We start from the raw sequence: 23644 nt of genomic DNA, 5'->3' as shown, positions 1-23644 counted from the left end.
GTAATAATTATTTTGTATATTTTGGTGCCTCTGCTGGGTGCATGGTTGACTATAATATCTTCTAGCTAAATTGATTCCTTGATTAATACATAGTATTTATTGTCCTCTCTTAATACATTTTTTGGTGGTTTTTGGGCACTACCTAGTGCACAAAGGTAATCCCGAGGCTAAGTGCTCTGAGAGCAGCCCGGTGATGTGACCTCTGAGGAGCTGCAGTTGCTATAGTTTTCGTTCTTCTGTTGTCTTTCTGAAAATCTCATCTTTGCTTTGGATTTTTTGTCTGTGGTTACTGTGAGGATTATATTATACTTTCTGCATCCAGAATCTTTTTGAGTATTTTCTTCTTTCTTAGAGTATTAATTCATCATAATTTACACCAGTTCTGTCGCTCACTACCTCTCCTTTTATCTTGCATTGTTATTTCATAGTACTGTTTTTAATGGTATCAGATAACTGTTTATCCTCTTGGTTGAGATTCTGTTCTTATGTTTCTTAGTTAAAAGCTTTCAGCATTGCTTTTAGAACAAGTCTGATAATTGTAAACTCTGTTAGCTTTTCCTTGCCTTAAAAAACCTTTATTTCCCCATCATATTCAGATAATTATATTGCTGGGTAAAATATCTATTGTTATTATTTTTGCTTTTTAGAGGAATCGTTCCACCAACTAAGAACTGCCCACGGAATCAAGAAAGAGCTATCAATCTGTCAATCCTGGGCCGTGTGAGATTTCCTGTGTTGAGTCAAATTAAGCCGAAGGCTCCACTCCTGGTGGTGCCCTTCTGTCAATTCCTTTAGCGATAGCACAGTGGCCTTGCATTCGGCCAACCAGGTTCGATTCCTCCATCCCTCTTGGAGAGCCCGGCAAGGTTCTGAGAGTATCCTGCCCGCACGTCAGAGCCTGGCAAGCTCTCTGTGCGCATTCGATATGCCAAAAATAGTCACAACAAGTCTCACAATGGAGACGTTACTGGTGCCCGCTTGAACAAATCCCTGAACAACAGGACGACAGTGCTGCAGACAGTGCTGCAGTGCTTTAGAGTAATAAATTTCTTCTTCTCTTAGAGTTAGTGCTGAGAAGTCTGATTAAAAAACAAAAGGCAATCATACCTTTTCTTTTTTTTCTTTTTTTAATTTTTAAAATTTTATTGAATCACAGTGAGATAGTTACAAGCTTTTATGTTTAGGTTACAATCTCACAATGATCAAACACCCATCCCTTCACCAGTGTACATTCCCCACCACCAATATCATACCTTTTCATGTTACCTTTTTCCCCCAGAAACCTTTAATATTTTTCTTTAATCATTGACTTTGATAATTTAACAAGGATATGACCTGGCCTAGGTAGTTTTGGATAAAAAACCATGGATATTTGCTTAGAATCTTGAACATCTGTGGTTAATTGTTTTTTTGAGAATTCTCAGTTATTTCTCTGACGATGATGTCTGCTCTCTCCTCTCTCTTTGCCATTTGGGACTCTCATAACTCTGATTTCACCCTACAGTTGGAGTCACATTTCTTACTGATTTTTTTTCATTTTTTCATAAATCTCATTTCTCTTTCATTTAGGTCATTGCTATGATTTTATCTCTAAATTTTGAGAGTTTTCCTTTAGCTGTTTTTTGGTTTGGGGGCCACACCCTGTGGTGCTCAGGGATTACTCTTGTCTCTGCACTTGGGAATCACTCCCGGTGGGTTCAGGAGATTTGGGGATCAAACCCGAGTGGGCTGCGTGCAAGGCAAGCGCAGTACCCGCTATACTCTCTCCACCCCCTTTCATAGTTTTTCTTCATGTTTGATTAAGTTGCCCTTGGCATTTTCCTCATACAAGGCATTTCTGCTTGGCAATTTCAAAACATCTTCTGTCACCAAAGAGGTGAGGAACTCCTCGTGGTCATGGCAGACTCCCCCCACCCTGCCCCCTTTCAGGAAAAATACTTTTTTTTAGTTGCTTCTCTGTATGTACTTGAGTAATGTTTTTCCTTTATCTTTTCCCCTTTTTTTTTTTTGTTTTGTCTTTTTTGTTTTGGGGCCACACGTGGCAGTACTCAGGGCTTACTCCTGGTTTTTAGCTCAGGGATCTGTCCTGGAGGGCTCAGGGGACCGTATAGGATGCCTAGGATCTAACCTGGGTTGGCTGCGTGCAGGGCAAGCTCCTTACCCACTGTACTATCTCTTTGGGCTTCACAGTGAATCTTGAATAAGAATTTCTGACGTCTCTAGAATCAAGATAAAGGCAATATAACTGTTTTGGCAAATCAGGTGTTGCTCCAAGTTAGAGGTTCCAAAACTTACTTTGCCTATCTGCTTTTCAGGAAAAATACACAACTCAGCAAACCTTTGACTCTGCCTTCACCAAACAATCAAAACTTCCCTCAGTTGCTCCTAAGGGTTCCCTGCCCTGTCGTTTCAGTGTTCCCTGTGGGGCAGGATCCCTCACCTGGAAACATGCTACGAGATTTTCTTCTACTGTTTGAAATCACAAACATGGGACATTTATGTGCATGGTCCCTTGTTGATGTATACAATATTTTTGATCTTTGCTTTGTATTTCTTTGCTAATCTCCTAGCAAGTGGTTAAAAACCCAGCCCGCTGTTGTCTGGTAGTGTGCTGGGCTATTTTTCGTAAGTGACTTTTACAACTTGGCGTTGTCTTAAAGATAAATTCTTGGTTGCTCTCACGGTCAAGAACATGAGCAGTTAAACATTTTATGGAGTTGGAGGACAGGGTTTTTAAGAGGAACGACTGAACATTGAAATTTTAGCTCTTCATTAGAGGTCTTTAAGTACACATTATTTAGCTTGCTGTTGGGCCTAAATTACTTTCTTATGAATTACTATTGATTATATTGAAAGAAATCAGGTAAAAGAAGGGAGGAAATGAAAAAACCTGAGTAACAAAAAGTTTTGCCTATATTTACATTTTCTTCTCCCTTGATTATTTAGTAAAGGATTTTACCTTTCTCTGTTCCAACATTTTGCCCCAGGCGTGTTCTCTGGAAATTGGAATAATATGCATTTACCATTTACCATTTCCAGATTTAGATGTTTTCCTCACAAGGCGGTTTCTGTACTTATCTAGAATATTCTGGGTCTAAGCCCAGACTTGGACCTTTTGAACTCTCGGATTTAGACCATTCTCAGTCATGTGTGCAGGAATTTCCAGTTGAATATTGTCCACAGGTGAATGGGATTTGGTTTTTGACTGGAGATATTGAACTGCTGTGACTGATAATAATACAGGAATGACCTATATGCTAGGCCACAGCTCCTCTTGCAAACTCGAACTTTAGGACATGTGGCAGCCCTTTGTAACAGACTCGGACCTCCTGTCACGCTTAGCACTGTACATGTCATGGTGTTTCAGGGACACAGTTCTCGTGAATAGCCTTCATTGCCTCACACGAAGAGTTTAAGCAACAACAACAAACAACAACAACGACAACAACAACAAGTCTGTGGGAAAGGAAGCCCTAAGGGAAATCTAAAGCTGATCCCTGGATTTATCCCTTTTGGTTTTGGGTAGATCTCCATAATTTTTTTAAATAGTGTATAGTAATCAGTTTTTTCCCATTTCTGTTTAAAATAGAATTTTGTCCCCAGAGACAGGGTCTCTGTCTAAATCAGCAAACTATAGAAATTCTCTATACCATTTAAAAAGTGTGCTAGACGTTTAAGCAGAAGAAACACTTTATTTCTTTTGGGTGGGTAACAAGATTATATATATTTCTAAAATATTTTTCCAGCAATGGTGCTTAAAAACATGTATTTAAAATTAAAACTTTAAAAAAAAACAAACCCGGTACATAAAAAATAGTCTTTAGAAAGCTTTAAAGGGAGTATTGGCCAAAAGCACAGGAAGCTGGTGACAAGCAGAATTTGTCTCAGATAACAGATCCAGTAGAGATAATGGAACAGAACAGATAACAGAAGCTTACCTTGTGTAAGACAATGACGTAGCACCATGGGTCTGCCTCTTTGACCGCTAAGCAGTGCGCAAATATTATAACAGTTTGTAGTAAATAGTGTGAAGCTATGATAAGGCCTTTTCTCTTCTGTTGATTTTCATTACATTAAAGTTCTTCCTGGACATGCAAGCTCTGTAACTTTTCTGGCCAGTGTCATCTTACAAAGGGTTAGATGACAATACCAAACAAATGAATTGGGGCTACACTGGATCAGATTGGTGCTTTTTCTTCAGTGGTTATGTACTAGTGAATCTACTGTAGAGAAAAATGATACTTTACAATGAAAAATGCAATTTTAACTATTTTCACTTGAATTTTGTTTTCTTCTGCATTTGAATTTTATTTATTTATTTATTTATTTATTTATTTATTTATATTTGGGGGGCTCACCGTGGATACTCAGGGTGTATTCCTGGATCTGCCCTCGGGAATTATTCCTGGTGGTGCTTGGGGGATCCTGCGATGTGCCGGATCAGACCCTCATAGATAGTGAGCAAGGCAAGGGCCCTGCCCAGTACTGCACTCTGGCCCTGCATTTGACTTTGGCTTCCATTCAGTCTGTTTAAGTAAATTCTTATCATAATACATATAACTTAAGATGCATAGAGGAGAGTATATCTTCCTTTGTAGAAATTTTAAGGCATAAGTTTCCAAAATGTTTTAATAGTATGAACATTAGAAATGTATAATTCCACTTTCTCAGCTTTTCATCCTTATTGTAGGCCAGCAGTTTTGCACCATATTTTCCTTTTCATTTTAATTTTCTGCTCAAAAATAATACGTGTGCACCCCTAAAATCAGAATTATTATTCTACAGCTAGAAATTCCTCTCATTGAATATTATTTGCATATTCAGTCCTGGCTGTGGTCTAGCCTCTGTACTGAGTTTCAGGTATACAAAGAGGAACCAGTCAGCCATTGGCTTTAGGGAATTTTCCCAGAGGTGAGGGACACGGGTGAACCAACACTTAGATAGAATAAGAGCACAGAGAAGGGTGATCACAGCCTGTCTGTAGGTTCTTTGCATTCATCTTTAAATGGTGATACTTAGGGTTTGAAATATGAGTAGAGGTTAGCAAGTTGGAGAGAGAGAATAGGAGAAGTATTTTCAGGTGGAGAAAGTACATGTGTGTAAGACCACATCCTGACTTACAAGAATTTTTGACTTTTCCAAACCTTGCATTCTACATGGTAGAGCTAAATTCTTTTCCATTAATAAATTCGGAAGTAAAAATTACCTCATAAGTAAATAAAATATTTCCTGCAGTCTTTAAAGAGCCTGGTAAATAGGAAAGTATATAGAGTAGAGTCTATGTCAGTATAGACCAGCAAACATAAGTGTTACTTTTTGCAAGGCAGTGAATTCAGTCAATTCAAAATAAGACAAAATTGAAAAATTTGAACCAGGTATTCTAATTTTATAAATTCCCGGAATGAATAGCCTTATAAGGAAACATTTATTTTAGTAATGTCAAAAATACCCTTATTTTAACTTCAGTTTTTATTGGTTATTCATTCTCTAATCTTTGCATTCTTTGTTTTGAAAAGAGTACTATTTTGCTAGGAACCCTAGAGTGTAAGTCTGAGTCTGGTATAGCATGTCTCAAGTGGGAAACACATTTTCCATTAGATGATATCTGTAAAGGTCATGGAAATCCTTAGAACACTATCAGGAAAATAAAACTGTTGTTTCCCTTGTTACACTTATTTGTCTTTGAATCAAGACGAATTTTAAGGAGGAAGACAGATGCTTTTCCACTTTGTTTTTATTTAAATGTACCACTTGGGATTTGAAGCTTCTGCACTTCTGTTTGTTTGGATTTTTTTTCATGGCTTGATCCCAAAAAAACAGAATAAAAACTTAGTGAAAACTTTGTTGTTTAAAATTGCAGGGTGCTATGAGAACTATTGCAAATCCTTAGGTTTCTCTGTCTGCCCTCCGTCCTCCAAATTTTGATAATAGGGCAAGTAGTTATTTTGGAAAACTTTGTTCATTTTATCGAGCTGTTTCCAGACATTATGTGCCTGAAGCAACACTAGCCAATTATTGCCAGTACTAGGAGGGAAAGTAAGTGCAAACTTAGATTTCATCTCTCAAATGCTACTACTTGTAATTTGCATAAACTTTAACAAGACACTGAAAGTGCCTGGTGGCCCTCCTATCCTCATATTTTAGTACCTCAGCCATTCAAAACATAAAATGTCTTTTAAGTAAGCACTTAGGTATATGTGTAGAAAAGAGACCACAGTGCAGTTAGAAGGTATGAAAGGCAGAGCATATGAAAAAAATGGTATGAGACAGTGGAGGATTTGAAGAGGCCTCAAAGCAAGAAGTCATGCCAATTTAAAACAATTACATGTTAATGCAACAAGTGAAACATACGAAGGCAGCTCAGATTACAAGGGCTAGGTTGCAGCCTTAACTACTCCCGGCAGAGATTCCTAAAACAAAGGAGGCTTTTCAACCCTTAGAGCTGGCATGATACTGAGAAGTCCTGGAAAACCTAGGTAAGTGCCTAGAGGAAACTTTCGGGAAGATTACATCGAGTCTGGATACCTCGGTCGGGCCTGTCACTAAATACAAGCTCAGTGTCACTGAATATGTTCCCGAGGCTGTGGAGCTGGGTAAATCAGTTCAAATCACTGGAGGCCGTAATCACAGCACTTGTCCATGAAGAATTAGCAGTGAAGCCCAGAGACATTTTTGCTTATACATAATGTTTCCTTCCCCCTTAAATGAGTTACCTCTTATGCTACAGTAATTACTTTGTCAGAGCAGTGATCCCTCCCCTCCCCACCGCTTAATCGTGTTGTTTCAGTGTGTCTCTTACTGGACGGTCAGTGGTAGCATTGAGAAGCACTGACTCCGTTTTCTGCCATTGCATAATAAATTGTCGAGGGTTTTTCTGTTCTTCCAAATATCTTGGTTTGTTTAACTTGAGGTTTAATTGATAATAATACTTTTCCCTAAGGTTCCCATTTATCATGTTATCAGTTACCAAAAATTTGAGTCCGTACTATGCGAAGTTGGCCCTTTTTCTGAACTCCCATGTGTCAGGTACTGATCTCTGCTTCTTCTGTGTGCTCAGTGAGCTCATCTCAGAGTGGCTCTGGGAGAAAGCGTCTGTATTCCACGTAGAAAGTTGCAGCACACAGACTGTAGCGGTAGATAGCGAATGGTGGGGCCAAAGAGCAAGCGCAGACCTGACTTCAGCGTCCCTTTTTTCAGCCTTGAAGCTGTATCGCCTCAGTTGTACAGGTGAAAAAGCAGAGGATTATGTAGAACTAACTGTCAGCTTCTGAATTGTGGGGGTCATTAGAGTAGGGGCTCTCCTGTGAGGACCAGCAGCAGCCAGGGAATCTTTGCACCACACGCATGTGACTGGGCCTTGGAGGGACTGGTGTAGGTTGGATGACAAGGTGGGGGCGCGACAGTCAGAGGAAGCTCAGTCCAGCGGGGACCCTTTCAAGCAAGACACTGCTTTCAGGTGGCGGAGGGGGCCCTGGGTGGCTGGTTCAGGGTGAATTTAGCCTGGGGGAAGTAAGGAATGATTCGTCCTTGGGAGCAAATGTGCCAGGTCTGGTACTGTGCGGAGGTTCTGTATAGACCTTTAAAATTTGAGGTGTTCGCGGCAGGCTGCGAGACAGCTGAGTAGGAACTGAAAGCCACTGCAGATTAGGAAAGGGGGTGGCACACTGCGGGTGTTGCTTGTGGGAGGTTAGGTGCCAGAAGAATACAATCCTCACCATTTGGGGGAACGGGAAAATTAAGTTCTCTAGTGGGGCGGGGAACATCAGCCTTATGGCGCTGTCGAGCCATAGTACAAAGCCTGGCACAAGAAGGGGCAGAAATGACTACTTCTTGTCAGCATCCTGCATCCTGCCTGCCTGTATCGTATGGTCTGTGAATGATCTAAATATTCTAGTGGTTCTGGGCAGGAAAATGTTCCCCACCCCAGATTTAGCATAGTTAAAAAGTAAACAACTTGAATAAAATATGATTAAATTACAAAAACTTTTTTTTTTCCAGTTAGTCACCATGAGATAGAGTTACAAAGCTGATCATGGTTGGATTTCAGTCATACAGAGTTCCAACACATCCCTCTACCAGTGTCCATTCCACACCACCAGTCCTCAGTGTCCCCAGTATCCCTCCAGCCACCCTCCCCCTGCTTGTCTTTATGGCATGGCTGGCTGGCGCTCTCTCTCTCTCTCTCTCTCTCTCTATATATATATATATATATATATATATATATATATATCTTTCTCTCTCTCCCTCCCTCTCTCCCCCCCCCTTCAGGGCATTATGGTTTGCAGTATATGTTCTGAGAGGTTATCATGTTTATTCCTTTACTTGTTTTTGTTATGCAGTTTTTATCCAGAGTGATCATTTCCAACTCTCTCTGTCACGGTGGTCCCTTCTTTATCCCAGTGCATTTGAGGTAGGTATCTAACCGTGAACCAATCTCCTGGCCTGTTTTTCTACTGTCCTGGAGTATTGGTCTCATATTGTGAAGAAAGCCCTTTTTCTTAATGGAATATTTTACACTACTAACTTCTCTTCAAAGATAAATCAGATGGTGGTGGTGTTTATGCCAGCACAGGGAATAGCTCTTAGAGGCCTTTTCTAATCACCCTATTGAAAGTGGAACCTGATACACCAGCTTTTATGAATGTTTTGTATTCCATCAGTTACCACAAAAACTATTTTATCCATTCACTTATATATCTTTCCCCAATATACAAAGATTCTAGGAGGGTAAGGACTTGGTTCTGTTCACTGTGCTATCTGTGACGTCAGGGCCTGCACCACCTCACACAGTACGTGCTCAATTAAGTGTGTTCTGTCTTTGCTTCCCCAGGGCCACGCCTGGCAGTATAGTCTGGCTGGTTGGGCTTATAGCTCAATGCTTAGGTCGGGCTACTCAGTACTGTTAGGACCCTGCAGGGCTCAGAGGCCCGTGGTACGTGGGAATCGAATTTAGGGCCAAGTGCATGCAGAGTGTGTGATTCAGGCCACTGAGTCTTTCCTCAGCATGCAGGGTGTGTGATTCAGGCCATTGAGTCTTTCCTCAGCCCTTCAGTATATCTTAGATACTCGAAGATAGGTCCCTGAACACAGCACACGTAAGATGGTACAGAATCGAAATTGCCGGGGCTGGGGCGATAGCACAGCGGGTTGGGCGTTTGCCTTGCACGCGGCCGACCCGGGTTCGAATCCCAGCATCCCATATGGTCCCCTGAGCAGCGCCAGGAGTAATTCTTGAGTGTAGAACCAGGAGCAACCCCTGTGCATCGCCGGGTGTGACGCCAAAAAAAAAAATAAAAACAAAAACAGAATCGAAATTGCCTTCCAGAGTTTGGTCACATAGCTGAAAGCTGGAGCTGTGAAAGCGAATTCACTGCTTTTACCTTATTTTGGGGAGTAAGGGACCTACATATACGTCTATATATATATGTAGTATATGAGATTGATTTTAGCCAGATAATAAAATAAAAATTGGGGGAAAGTTCACTCTATTTATGAGTGAATGACTAGTTTTTCTGAGTCTGTGAAACAGTTTAAGTATCAGTTTTCTACCAAAAGCATGACTGAGCATTTTTCTTTTATCCTACAGATAGAAAGAATTTTTAGATTTAAATATTAAATTCGTAGAGCTTCTTTCAATTTTATTGTTATATTGTGGGAAAAAAGTAAATTGGATTGTGAATGATGCCCTTTCTCAGTCTTACTGTCATGATTTTGAGTTAGCAAAATTTTGATTTCTTTTTGTGTGGCATATCATTTCAGTATTTACTTAGAAATAGGCCCTGAGCAAAATCATGTCTCAAATTTTATTTTTACTTTTATTTATTCAAGCAGTATATTATCACATAGATCTTCGAGGACCTATAATCTTTATGTGAAATTTTATAGCCAAAATATGGAAACAACCCGAGTGCCCTAAAACAGATGACTGGTGAAACAAACTTTGGTACATCTACACAATGGAATACTCTGCAGCTGTTAGGAGAGATGAAGTCATGAAATTTGCTTATAAATGGATAAACATGGAGAGTATCATGCTAAGTGAAATGAGTCAGAAAGAGAGGGATAGATGTAGAGGGACTGCACTCATTTGTGGAGTGTAGGGTAGCATCACATGAGGCTAACACCCAAGGACGGTACATACAAGGCCCAGGGGGATTGCCCCATAGCTGGAAGACTGCTTCATGAGAAGAGGGGAGAAGGCAGATGGAATAGAGAAGGGATCACTAAGAAAATGATGGCTGGAAGAATCAGTTGGGATGGGAGATGCCTGCTGAAAGTAGATTATGGACCAAACATGATGACCTCTCAGTGTCTGTGTTGCAAGCCATAATGCCCAAAAGTAGAGAGAGAGTATGGGGAATATTGTCTGGCATGGAGGCAGGGGGAGGGTGGGAAAGGGGGGGTATACCCAGGATATTGGTGGTGGGGAATGTGCACTGGCGGAGGGAGGGGTGTTTGATCATTGTGAGATTGTAACCCAAACATGAAAGCTTGTAACTATCTCATGGTGATTCAATAAAATTTTAAAAATTAAAAAAAAAGAAAAAATCTTTATGTGAGATTTCTTCAAGGGACCATCATGCTTGATATAGTCCTAACTTGTGGTTCCTCGTTGCAGTAGCGCCAGTGTCACCTGGAAACTTGTTAGGAATTCAGATCCCCAGGCCCCTTGGGGCTCTCACTTAGAAACTAGGGGTGGGATCAGACAAATATTCCAGATAACTCTTGCTTGATGCACACAAAAGCTTGAAAACTGGCTTAGTAAATGTTACAGGTTCAAGGTAGCATGACCCTACAGATCAGCGCAGCAGCGTTAATGATTAGCTCCTGAGCCCACCTCCTTCTCCTCGCTGAACCCGATTGGGTCTCTAGGGCAGGACTGTGAAGTTATTTACCAGATTGATTGCCACATGTTGACTTTGTGCTGTTTGTATTTCTCTGAGCCTGTCACTGTAATGATTTCCCGGGGTTCTCAGTAGGAGCAAACTCCTGTTTTTTGCACCCCTGGACTTCTGAATCACGGGGCCTCGGTACCTTATGCACTTCTGATAGATTCCTCCAGTCATCCCGCTTGCCGTCCTGTACTTTTAACAGGGATGCATAGGAAATACTGGACCCCCAGGGACCTCCAGGAGCCCCTAGATCACTCCCAATTTGGGTTCTGAGTAGGGCAGTAGAACTTGTGTGAGGTTGGTGCTGCTGGCAGGGCCCAGCTGGTCCCTGGTGAAGGCAGGTTTAACCCCCAGCCTGGCATCTGCACCCCTGGGGGGGGAGCCAAGCTGCAGCGGCTGAGCCTGCAGGGCATTCCTTTCCTTCTGCGAAGTTTTCTTTTTTAAATAAAAAAGACAAGGCAAATATAAAGGGGGGTAGGGGGAGCCAGGAAGTTCTCATTGGAACTAATAAAAGTGTCTAAAGAAAATGAAAAAAAAATCAGTTTGAGAACTTTGGTATGGAGGAAATAACCTGACATTAACTGTTTTAATTATAGTTGTCTATTGGGCTTATCAGTGTGGGAAGAGAGAGCATTTGAGCCCTACAGGGAAGTGGGACATGGACAACAAGATGACCCTCTTCCTGAATCTCCCTGTGCAGGCTGCAGCCTGCGAGCACGCAGCAGATGTCCTGGAGGCAGGGCAACCTCTGGAAGAGACCTGGGTTCCCGGTCCAGAGGTTCTGCAGTGGCATGATGCCTCATCCGAGGGTCACTTACCCTCCTTGGCATTTGCTTTCCTGGTAAATGAGTCTGAGACCTAGACTTGCTCATCCTGAGAAGAAAAATGCCAGATAGTGGGAAGAGTTTCACTATAAGCAAGAACACTCTGGATCCATACTCCCTAGGGTCAGATTCTGTCTTCATTTGTTGATGTGGCCATGGACAGGTCTTGATATTTTTTTGCCCATAGGAAGATTGTTTGTCTATTGGAACAGATTGTGGCATTTAGTAAGTGCTATGTGTTAGCTGTTTGTGATGATGATGATAGATGAAATTTCTGTAAACATGTTCTCAGATGATTCCACCACTTGATAATAGTATTGGAAAGTAGAGGAATAATAGTTCTGGGGGGGGGGAATATTATGGTCATTGTTAGTAGATTTGCTCTAACATCCAACTGTGTTTGGCTCTCTCTTCCTCCTCCCCATTTTATAAAAGCTTAGTTTTAATGGAAGGGCATGTCTAGAAATTCTGATGTTGAGTTTATTTATGAAATCATATAGTTAGAGGAAGCAGAAATGTGGTTTTTACTCAATTTTACTATCAGATACATCAGCCATTTGAGATGAAACATCCTAATATGTGATAAAAGTTCATAAATGTAAACCTTTTTTATTGTTTGGCTGGACTTCTGCCTTGCCTTTTCAGTTGGTGTTAGGATTCATGGTAAACCTTTTTGGTGATGAAAATTCTAAGAGTCAGACAACCGAGGTATTGTACTTCTCTGACATGTTGAGTGGCAGATTTTACTGTTGCTTTCTCCTTTTAGATCAAACCAAGGTTTCTGCTTTGGCAGTTTATTTCTAAGTTCCCCTGTTTTGGGGAAACGAGGATTGTGGTGGTGAAATGCCATTTTGTTATTTCCTAAAGGGACTGCAGCTCGGAAATTTGAAGATTATTGTTGCATCTAAATGTGTAAAATTAACTCTCCGTTTCCTCTGATCCTTTCTCCTGTATAGTCTTTGTCTTGATCTATTCTCTATCTTTGTTTTAGCAGCTTTAAGCTAGAGATAATGTCTTACTCATTCCTCTGTGATACTATGTATTCCCCTTTTCCGGTTTCGTTGACATTGATACAAATCAAGCTCTCAAATACACTTTTTTGAGGGGAATTGTGTTCAGGGGTCCTGAACACCACTTTTGGCTTTTGTTGACTAACCAGGCGAATTTGGTTGGTGTTGGAATCTGAGGATGTGGTTCTGCTTGGGACCATGATGCCATGTCCCAGGATGCTGTGGACCATCAGGGCCACCCTGGTGGTGCTGTTCTCCAGGGCTGTGTCCAGGGATACTTGGGGGTGATGTGGTACCAGAAGTCAGCCAAGCTGGGTGTGTTCAAGACTTGTGTTTAACTCCTGTGCTAGCTCCTAAGCCACCAGTTATCATTCCTTGGATGAATATTGTTAATGTTTCTGATTATTTCTAAGTGGCCGGTTCTGAAACTTGGATTGGAGCCCTAAGTGTTTGGTAATATCATGAATCTACATGTGCTTTCATTCACGGAAGAATCCATATATTCTTCTAGCATATCTAAATCCGAAGATGCTCATGGCATATCTGGATGTTACAGCTTTAATTTTATTAGCATCATTAGAATGTACTGGAGGCACAGGAGAATTAGGAACATCACTCAGGTCACTAGGCAGTGACTGTGGAGGAAACTCTTGGGATGAGCTTCTTTCCCTGCTTCAATGAATGCTGAAGCCAAGAAAAAAAAGATAAAAACTGATGAAAACTTAAGGGAAGTCCACAGCAAGTTGGGTATGAGATTAAATGTTCATCTGATTGGATAACATTTCTTTGGTATTTGAGATTTGAGGGTTATCATTGGTGACTTATTTTTCATCTACGTTTGTCTTTATTTTTAGCACTGCAATGCCGGGATGGCTATGAGCCCTGTGTAAATGAAGGAATATGTGTCACCTTTCATAATGGCACAGGATACTGCAAGTAAGTGTTTTTCTTTTTTTCTCTTCTTTATATATTTTGCTTTTCCTCAGTAGGACACTGGACAAAATTTAGTTTACAATTCTGTTTTTAGTATTTCAATGAAATAGTTCTGGTTGTCTAACTTTTCTGATGTTTTTTCTTTTTGGAGAGTAGAAGTGGATATGATGTGAGTGAATCAGTTCATAAGAACTTTTAAAAATTCACTGTCACTGTCACTATCATCCCATTGCTCATCGATTTAAAAAATTATCTTTTTAAATTTTTTTATTTTATTATTTTTTTCTTTTTGGGTCACACCTGTTGATGCACAGGGGTTATTCCTCACTCTGCACTCAGGAATTACTCCTGGCGGTGCTCAGGGGACCATATGGGATGCTGGGAATCGAACCTGGGTCGGCCACATGCAAGGCAAACGCCCTCCCCGCTGTGCTATTGCTCCAGCCCTAAAAAAATTATCTTTTTTTAATTATGAGAAAGACTTCTCGGTGAATGCTTGCTTAATTTATATTGAGTACATGCTCTTGAAAATTGAAGGTTTAAGGTAAGGTTAATTCTGTGATTATCTTGGTTTTAAATAAAACCCAAAACATGGTAACTTTAATTATGCCCTTATATATAATTGAGAATTATAAATATGTGAAACTATTTTTCCTAGTTTGAAAAATCCAGTTCTGATACTGAGAGGTGAAGCTCCGCAATATACGCAGACATGACAACTTCTGGGGAATAAGAGCTGTCTGTGAACCGCACTGTTGGGGCTGAGAGTAAGAATGAGCATAGGATGGAGGAATGTAGCTCGTGGCATTTCCTTTTTTCCCCTCTACTATCTAGTCCAGCTGTGCTTTTTGTTTGAGGAAGCCTTTGAGATAATCTCAAAAATAGCTTCTCTAGGTTTCCTATTAATCATATTTTTTCTTCTATCTCAATTGAAAGTAGTTGACAGACCCATGTGCCCATTTTATTTATCGAATGGAAAAGAATTGGTAAGATGAAAGTTATCTTCTTTAATACTTAAATGAAGTGTATTTGTTCTGGGGGTATTTGTGTTTTTTTTTCTTTTGGTAGAGGTACTTGCCTGATAAGCATTAAAATTAATTTTTTTGTTACCGTAATTTACAATACTGTAAACAATAGGGTTCCATGAATACAACATTCCACATAACTGCTCCCACCCCTGATGTCAGTTTCTTGCTACCGTTTTCTCAGGGTCTCCTCTCACGTGCCTCACCCCAACATTCCATCCTCCCCTCAACATCACCCTACAGTGGGCACTCAGTTAGATCAGTTCTTAGATTCTGTTGCACTTGGCCTTTTACTATTTCCTACTCTGCTTTTCTGTATCCCACACGTTAGAACCTTCCATTTGCCCCGCCCCTTTGGCTGAATGCACGCAGCACAGTGCTCTCCAGTTCTGTTCACACAGTGGCTGGTTATGTGGTTTCTGCTTTTCTAACAGCTGAGCAGCATTGAGTTGTGTCTGTATACCACTGATAGACATTTTAAGTGAACCATCCAGCATCGTTTTTCTTCACTGGGCATTTAATTGACTATCATAAATATGGTCATGATATATCCCCAATGAAGCCTAGGACATAGTCTCTTTTAGTCTCATAATAATTTTTCTATTATAAAACATTTTCTTCAGTAATATTAAAATATTTTAATCTGTGATGACAGTAAAAAACACATTGGATTGAAATAAAGATAATATTAAAAATGAAAAATTTTATGTAACTAGTTATGGGCCAAACAGTTTTTCTAGGTGCAGATAACGTTCTGTGAACTATATTCTCCTCTGAAAATAGAAACATACCTGTAAATAATGAGGGAAGAACTTAGTACATTAGAATTTTGTTCATCCCTTTTTGCATCTAGTGTTATAGTTATCAGATTGCTTTATTCTTGTTTTGTTTTTTTATTCGGTTCTCTTGTGGTGCTTAATCTATTACATTATGATCATTTGCTGGGATTTTCTGTTTCTAAATAGATCTAAAAATCTTAACACATTTTTATCAAGTTAATGGGAGCAATAGCATAGCGGAGGGCATTTGCCTTGCACGCGGCCGATCCGGGTTTGATTCCTCCGTCCCTCGGAAAGCCCGGCAAGCTACCGAGAGTATCCTGCCCACACAGCAGAGCCTGGCAAGCTACCCGTGCCATATTCGATATGCCAAAAACAGTAGCAACAAGTCTCACAATGGAGATGTTACTGGTGCCTGCTTGAGCAAATTGATGAACAACGGGATGATAGTGCCACAGCATTTTGGTAATGTTATGCAGCCAGCAATATATTTCTTTAGCTAAAAGATGCTGAGTAAGTATCATTATTCACATGTTTAAATATCTGTTCTGTTTTTCTTAAATAAGAAAGCATTTGGTTTTCTGTTAAGAAGTGTATTCTTTAGAATCTAGGATGGTAGTCTGAGTGTAGTAATACAGAGAAGGAATTAGCTGTCATTTGGAAATAATTTGGTAAGTTGCATATAGGAAGAATTTTTATTTATTTATTATTATTATTATTTGCATCATACCCGGTGATGCACAGGGATTACTCCTGGCTCTGCAATCAGGAATTACTCCTGGCAGTACTTGGGGGGGGGCATATGGGATGCTAGGACTCAAACCCGGGTCAGCTGCGTGCAAGGCAAACGCCCTACCCACTGTGCTATCACTCCAGTACCTAGGAAGAATTTTAAGTAGTTCAAAATTATGGCTTGCATATTTGTGATCTCTTATGGGGATTCAGGGTTTTCAGAGACCAGTTTGTATATTTACCATGTTAGGGAGAAAATGGATTTGAGAACTACCAGTTTGAACTTTCTGGCCTGGGTGAGAGAGGCAAAATTGCTTCCAGTTTCTTGAAGATGCATTACTAGGGGACAGGTGACCCTCTGTGATTGATACAGTTACTGAATTTTGTTGATGGATGGAATGCTTGTAGATACAGTGTTGGGTGAATACAGGCCAGATGCTTATCTTAGTTGTTCCTGAGTAAAGGAGAGCAGCGGAACTAATGGGTGAGTGAGACTGGAAGACCAATAATGAAACTTCTAGAAGTAGAGTATTTCTCTACCCCAGTAAAAGCAATATTAGCATTTTCAAGTCTGGTAAGTGGACACAGGAAAATTAAGAACATTATCAGGGAGGCTGAGTCAGCGGTCCTGACATTGGTATGTGTCTCCACCGATTAAGCAGACTTTTAAGTAAAAGTAACAACTACTTAGTGGACTTTTAAAATTTTTTATTTTTATTTTTTTGCCTATTTTCACTCAGATTGTTTTATTCCCCCTCACCCACCAGAAAGAAGGTAATCCAGCTTGTTTAGTAAATATTATTTTCACAGAAAGGTAAATGATTATTACTAGAACACTTAGGAGGTTTATAAAAATTACATCAGACATGCAGGGCATGTGATTATCTTTTTATTCATGAGATTGCTCAGTGGATTAGGAAAAGAAAGTAGGAGCCAAATTCCTTGATGGGGGAGGGGGGGAGTTGTGGGAATGAGTGGAAATGTTTTAGGTAAAGGTATCTATCTGTTTAAAGAGCATAATGCTACTGATTCAGCTAAATTATAATGGTTGTTTATAGAAGTTACAGAAATCCATGATAAGATCACACTGACAGATGAGGATAAGTGCCTTCAAAGATGAGTTTTGTACACAGCTCAGCTGCTTTTTCTCACTATTAGGAGTGTGAGTGCTGTGGGAGGCTGTGATCACGGGGACTCCAGACAAGGGAAACCGGAGTAATCTTGTATGAAACTCAATTATTGCTCCTAAATAGTGTTGTCGGATCTGAACAAAGCCCCTCACTACAGAGAGATAAGACATTTTATTCTCTCTCTTGTCCTACTGTGAGGTGTAAATACATAATTAAGTTTGGATATCATTAATCACTTTCAAGTTATTTTGTCTCGGCTTTTAAATAGAAATCACTTAAAACCCCAGTTTGATTAAAAAACATGGGCAACCCAAGTTCACTGGTATGATGGGGCTTGGTGAGATTGTGATTTATAAAATTCACAATATTTGAAGAACATTTTAAAATCTGGGCTGTCTTTTGGGTGTGTTTATAATTGACTGCTTTTTTTCTTGATTTTAGGGTACAGGAGCCTTTATTTCATTTTTATGGTGATTATCATTTGTATGACATTGTAGGAATGAATAATAAATTTTGATCTAGAGGGAGTTACAGAGCTGACAGGTCACCTTAATCCTGTTGGGTCTTCTTACTACAGTGGGCCCATTTCTCCTTTGCTCTTAAGTCTAAGGGTTTGAATTTTAGTTCAGGAATGTGGTTTTTACTCCCTAGAAATGACTTCTCCAGTAGTGGCATGCACAGTATAAAGTGTTGACCTGCTCTTCTCATTTGCTGGGATGTGACTGTAAATAGCCTCCCAGCCCTCCCTCTCCCTGGGTTCCTGACTATCTGTCTTCCCACTTGTACTGTGTCAGGCGTCTCAGACGGATTTATATAAGTATTTCAAGGCTCCCCCCTACTGTGGTTCTGCCTTTTTTCAGGATTTAACCTTAGATGCTACCTAGTTAGACAGTTCCAGACAACTTTGATTTAATTAATCCAGTAAAACTAATGTTTTATGCTTACGTTACTTTCTCAGATGCTGCATTAGCAGGGGCATTGCTTCAGGGAAAAGACTGTATAATTTCAGATTTCATAATTTTTGCTTTTCTTTTTCCTTTTTCACAGAAAATTTTACAGCTTTGTAATATTGTTACAATGGTATTAGGATTTTTAGTTCTCATGTACAACATTATTCCATCACCATGGAAATGCTTAAGTTCCTCTACCATTATGGAATTTTTTTCTTTTTGCTTTTTGGATCACACCTGGCAACGCACAGGGGTTACTCCTGGCTCTGCACTCAGGAATTACCCCTGGCGGTGCTCAGGGGACCATATGGGATGCTGGGATTTGAACCCAGGTCGGCCGCGTGCAAGGCAAATGCCCTACCCGCTGTGCTATCTCTCCAGCCCCCACCATTATGGAATTATTATAGTTTATGTTATATGTTTACACTAGTGTTGACTATGCTTTTCTTTTTTCAAGGTGCATGTATTCCTTCCAGTTTCTGCCCTTTTTGGGGGTCGGAGCATACCTGGTGATGCTAAGGACTCCTGGCTCTTTGGGGCAGGGTGGGGATCACTCCTAAGGGCTCAAGGGATTGTATAAACCTCCAGGTTTTAAATTCAGTGTTGGCTATGAGCTAGGCAACTGCTTTAATTCTCCAGCGCTGCCTGCTTTTTGCTTTTTTGTTGTTGTTGCTTTTCAGTGCTTTTAACTTTTTTTCTATAGTTTCAATTACTGTAATGAAGACATTGGTCTTATTCAGTTTACTTTGCCATTATTTTTATTTATTTTTAAGAGCCAATTTAGTTTCATTTTTATTTTTTGGTTTGGGGGTTACTCTTGGCAGTGCTTGGTCACTTTTGGCTCTGTGTTCAATAATTCCTCCTGGTATTTCTGGGAGGACCATTTGCAGAGCTGGGGATTAAATCTGGTCACCAGCATGCAAGGCAAACTCCTAAATTCCTGTGCTGTCTCTCCAGTCCTTCCATTATTTGTACTTTTTTTTTTTTTTTCATTTTTACTGAGGTACTGTGATTTGCAGTACTGTTAGTGTTAGTTATACTTTTCATGCATACATTGTTCCCAAACCACACACTCACTAGAGTGCTTCCTTTCCTCCTCGAGGGTGCCAGCGCCTTTCACCCCCCTCTTTCTCCCAGCTCTCCTTTCCCTTGCTCCCCAAAGAAGCTCAGTTTCCTAGATACTGTCTCAGGTTCATATGACTTTGGCCATTTATTATTTCCTTGCCATGTTTCTTTATACGCAATGAATGGGAGAGACCCTGTTTTTAAAAATTAATGGTAAAGTTGGTGACATGAACACATATAGATTAATAAAGGTAGACTCCTGAAATTTCAGAAAATCTTCACAAAATTATAGATCAATGATGAGCTGACAACTTTTTTCAAAAAACCATATTTCTTTCTCTCTTTTTAAAAAATACATGCATCATATAAAAATTAACAGTGTGCATAATTCTATGCTAATAAATTTTAAAATGTATAAGAGTAGCTGAATCCTAAAGTATGAGATTTATGAAGAGTGAGAAGAGAATTAAAAATTATTAAAGGAGAATCTGAATAGGCATAAAAATATAAAAGTATGTTTTACCCTAAAGAGGCAATGTTGAGTTTATAGTAAAAATATTATATATTATTTTCTTGATATATTACTTCACTTTTATTTCATTATAGATTATATTTAATTATGTATTTTATTATATATTATATACAGTGCTTAAGTATCTGCATTAATAAGTAAATGTTTTAATTAAAAATCTCAATAGATATTTAAAAATCACCTGAATAGACATAGAAATAGCATTCAGTATAAGTGAAACAAAAAGATTTTACTCTAGTAGAGGGCAGCCATAGGTGCCATGAGTAAACACCTTTTCTTAAAGGCAAAGTGCTGAGGAATTTGTCTTGTCTTTTAAAGAAGCTCCCTTAATGCTTCTTGCAAAACTGGCTTCAAGGCAGTGAATTTCCTAAACTGTTGCCTGTCCATGAAATGTTATATTATTTCTTCAACTCTGAATGATAATCTAGCTAGCTAGAATATTCTTAGTAGGGAGTTCATTTTGTTGTTTTTTTCTTTTCTTTTTTCTCATTATGTCCCACCATTCTAATTGGCCTTATAGAGTCTTATTTGATTGATCAGCTGTGAATCTTACGGGTTTCCCTTAGTGTATAAGTTCCTTCTTTTTGATCTTGATGTTCTCTACATACAATATTTCCTCGTTGGGTCTATTTCTCTAGGACCTTTTGGTCCTCTTCAATCTGGGTGCCTGCACTCCTCACCTGTATGAGCAGGTGAGATGATGGTAGAGCTCTTGTGGCTGTGTGGTTCAGGGTATGAGCAATGGCAAATAGAGTTAGTGGTGTGAGGATGAATGTTGACATGGAAGGCTCAGTGAGTGAGCAGAGGGCCTCAGACGTGGGTGCGGACAAGCTGGGATGGGGGAGTTTGGATTTGGGGGCTACCAGGACTCATCGGGAAGGGAGGGAAATCCCCTTCTGATTCCAGAAAAGGTGTCAGGAATGTCAGCTGGGAGGTTCCCTCCCTTGGGAGGTTGAGTGAGTATGCAGAAGGTCTGAGGTATGAAGGTGGGCGTGCTGAGGGCCAGGAGGCCTATTTTTAATAATAAATGCTGTAATTATAAAGAAGTCATTTGGACTTTCCTATACACCACTGAGGAAGTAACTAGCACTGTAAGTTTTAAACAGTTTCTGTGGATGTGTGGTTAGATTTGAGATACCCTACTTTTTGCCAAAGTACTTACCTAAAAATTACATTTTAACATGAATCATAAATATGAAATATTAAGTATAACTTTGCATTTCATACATCTTTGCAGCACATTTTATCTGAAACTTGTCTGGTAGTTAAGATATAAATATATATAAACATTAATTATTAACAGTAACTATTTTTCTTTCCAAAATTAGGGAGTAATGTTGGGGTCTCCACCTGCTGAAGCTTTCTATGACCACTGGAACAATTGCCTTCTTTGTCCTCCTGGGTGTAGGCAGGAGAGAATCCCAGACACTCTGAACTTTCCAGAGCCTGCTATATTAGAGGGGCATGCATTAAGCGCTTCCCTAGAAAGGCATTTTTTAGAAAATCATAGCTGAGTTAGCGTTTTCTATTTTCACTCACCTTCTTCCAAAGGCATTTGATGCTGTTCAGGGACAATGTCAGATCAGAGAAATACACTGGGAAAATATCAACTGTTAAATCATATTCTCTTTCTTTTTTGAAATGGAATCTGCCAGCGAGTTCCCTTCAAGTGGCTATCTTGTTTAACTGAACATTCTCTGTAACATTTTTGGCAGATGTAGCAGAAGCATGGGCACTTTATCTTAATTCTTTTCTCTTGACCTTAAAATGCAGAGTGGCATATTTTTGTTCACATTCTCAAATCTCTTAAAGTGAAATATTTTTTTTTTAATAAGAGGTTTAGGGAGTCATTTATTTAGGAGATATTTATTGCATACTGTTTCTGTATGCCACATACAGCAGGTTACAAGTCTGATGGTAGCACCGTAGCACTATCATCCGTTGTTCATTGATTTGCTCGAGTGGGCACCAGTAATGTCCCCATTGTGAGACTTGTTGTTACTGTTTTTGGCATATTGAATACTCGACGGGTGGCTTGCCAGGCTCTGCCTTGCTGGCAGGATACTTTCAGTAGCTTACCAGGTACTCTGAGAGGGGTGGAGAAATCGAACCCAGGTCGGCCGCATGCAAGGCAAATGCCCTACCCACTGTGTTATTGCAAGCTTCTCTTAGTTGATATTATTACCACATTATCTTATACTTATTGGGTCATAAAATGTCACCAATTTATTAGGCTGGGCTTTGTCAAGAATTTCAGAAAGAGTCTCCCTGGCGTGTTGTAAAGTTAGCATGGAGTAGCTGACCGTAATGTTGTCTTGAATTTAAGAACTGGTAGGATAGGATGGGGCTGAGGTGAGTTGTGTGGTGAGGTGAGTGGGTAATCATCTTCACAAAGATCAGTGATCATGCTAAGTCATATTTTAGTATATAGTTAAAAATTATAATCACAATAACATGATTAATATCAGCATTTTAAATTGATGAGGTTTGCTGATTTATCTATTTTGTCTCAGGCTCCAGAATGCTTCAGTATAGCATTGATATCTGGGTAAAGGCACCTGGAACATCCCTGTTAGGTGACATATGAAGAATTTAGGCTTTTATATAATATAGACTTGAGTTTTGAGACCTGCTTTCTATTGGTAACCATATCTTTGCAAGTTTAAGGATGCTAGTCCACTTAATATATATTGAGCATTTAGTAAATACCAATTTCTTCTCAGTTAGCTCTATCTACATTTGTCCTCATATATATGTGTGTGTATGTATGTATGTACATATACATATATTTTGTTTTACCATTAGTTATATGAAAACTCACAGAAGTGAAAAATAAATTGTGCAAAATTGCACAACTGTTAAACAGATGCCACTCAGGGGTGCTTTGGAAAATGTGCTCAAAGGTCACCTTATCAGTAAAATGTTACAAAAATGCCTATATTATGTTTTTACTTTTATTATTATTATTATTTTGCCACACCTGGTGGTGCTCAGGGCTTATTCCAGGCCCTTCACGCAGGGCCCTCTCCTGGCGGGGCTCAGGAGGAAGTGCCTGTGGGTGCCAGGGATCAGCTGTGTGCAAGGCAAGCACCCTACTGTCTCTCCAGCTCCCCCACCCCAAAATACCTATCTTAAAGTGGTAGTTTGAATAGGAACCTTTCTTTAATTCTTAAAGAATTTAGGAACAGTGACTTGCAATCCTTTTGACAGTGTTTAAGGTGTACTACAGCACTTCACCAGTGTCCTGAGGTTTCTTGTACTGCCCCTGCCTTGCAACCTTTTAGCTCTTCTTCTTCTTATCTTTTTTTTTTTTTTAAATAACTATTGGGGCTGGAGAGGTAGTACAGTGGGTAGGGCATTTGCCTTGCATGCGGCTGACCTGGGTTCGAATTCCAGCATCCCATGTGGTCCCCCGAGTACCACCAGGAGTAATTCCTGAGTGCAGAGCCAGGAGGAACCCCTGTGCATCGCCAGGTGTGACCCAGAAAGAAAAAAATTTAAATAAATAAATAAATAAATAAATAAATAACTATTATAGTGTAAACACGATCTTCTGAAAAAGATGTTTAAAAACATTTGAAAATATGTGAAAGACAGCTTTTAGAGTCAGGATTATGGTTTACAGTTCCTGGTTTTAAAGTAGAGACAACTGCGTTAGCTCAGGCTGGGCAGGTGAGACGTTGACCTGCCCCTGCGTGGGCCAGGCCGGGCCAACACTGCTGTTTTGAGAAGTTGTCTTTGACTCAGGACCTCAAGTGCAGGTCTTGAAGAT

General features: G+C 39.8%; 1 protein-coding gene across 1 annotated transcript in view; it reads left to right on the top strand.

Moving 5' to 3' along the window:
- The window catches only part of NOTCH2 (notch receptor 2), a 171709-nt gene that overhangs the window by 39023 nt on the left and 109042 nt on the right, over positions 1–23644 (top strand). The window contains exon 2 of the mRNA XM_055131553.1: positions 13581–13662. Coding sequence (XP_054987528.1) covers positions 13581–13662 — 82 coding nt within the window. The remainder of the gene's footprint in view (positions 1–13580; positions 13663–23644) is intronic.

The sequence above is a fragment of the Sorex araneus genome, chromosome 3 (genome assembly GCF_027595985.1).
Source record: "Sorex araneus isolate mSorAra2 chromosome 3, mSorAra2.pri, whole genome shotgun sequence".
Classification (NCBI taxonomy): domain Eukaryota; kingdom Metazoa; phylum Chordata; class Mammalia; order Eulipotyphla; family Soricidae; genus Sorex; species Sorex araneus.
The sequence above is the reverse complement of the archived record's forward strand: the minus strand, read 5'-3'. Positions and strand labels throughout refer to the sequence as shown.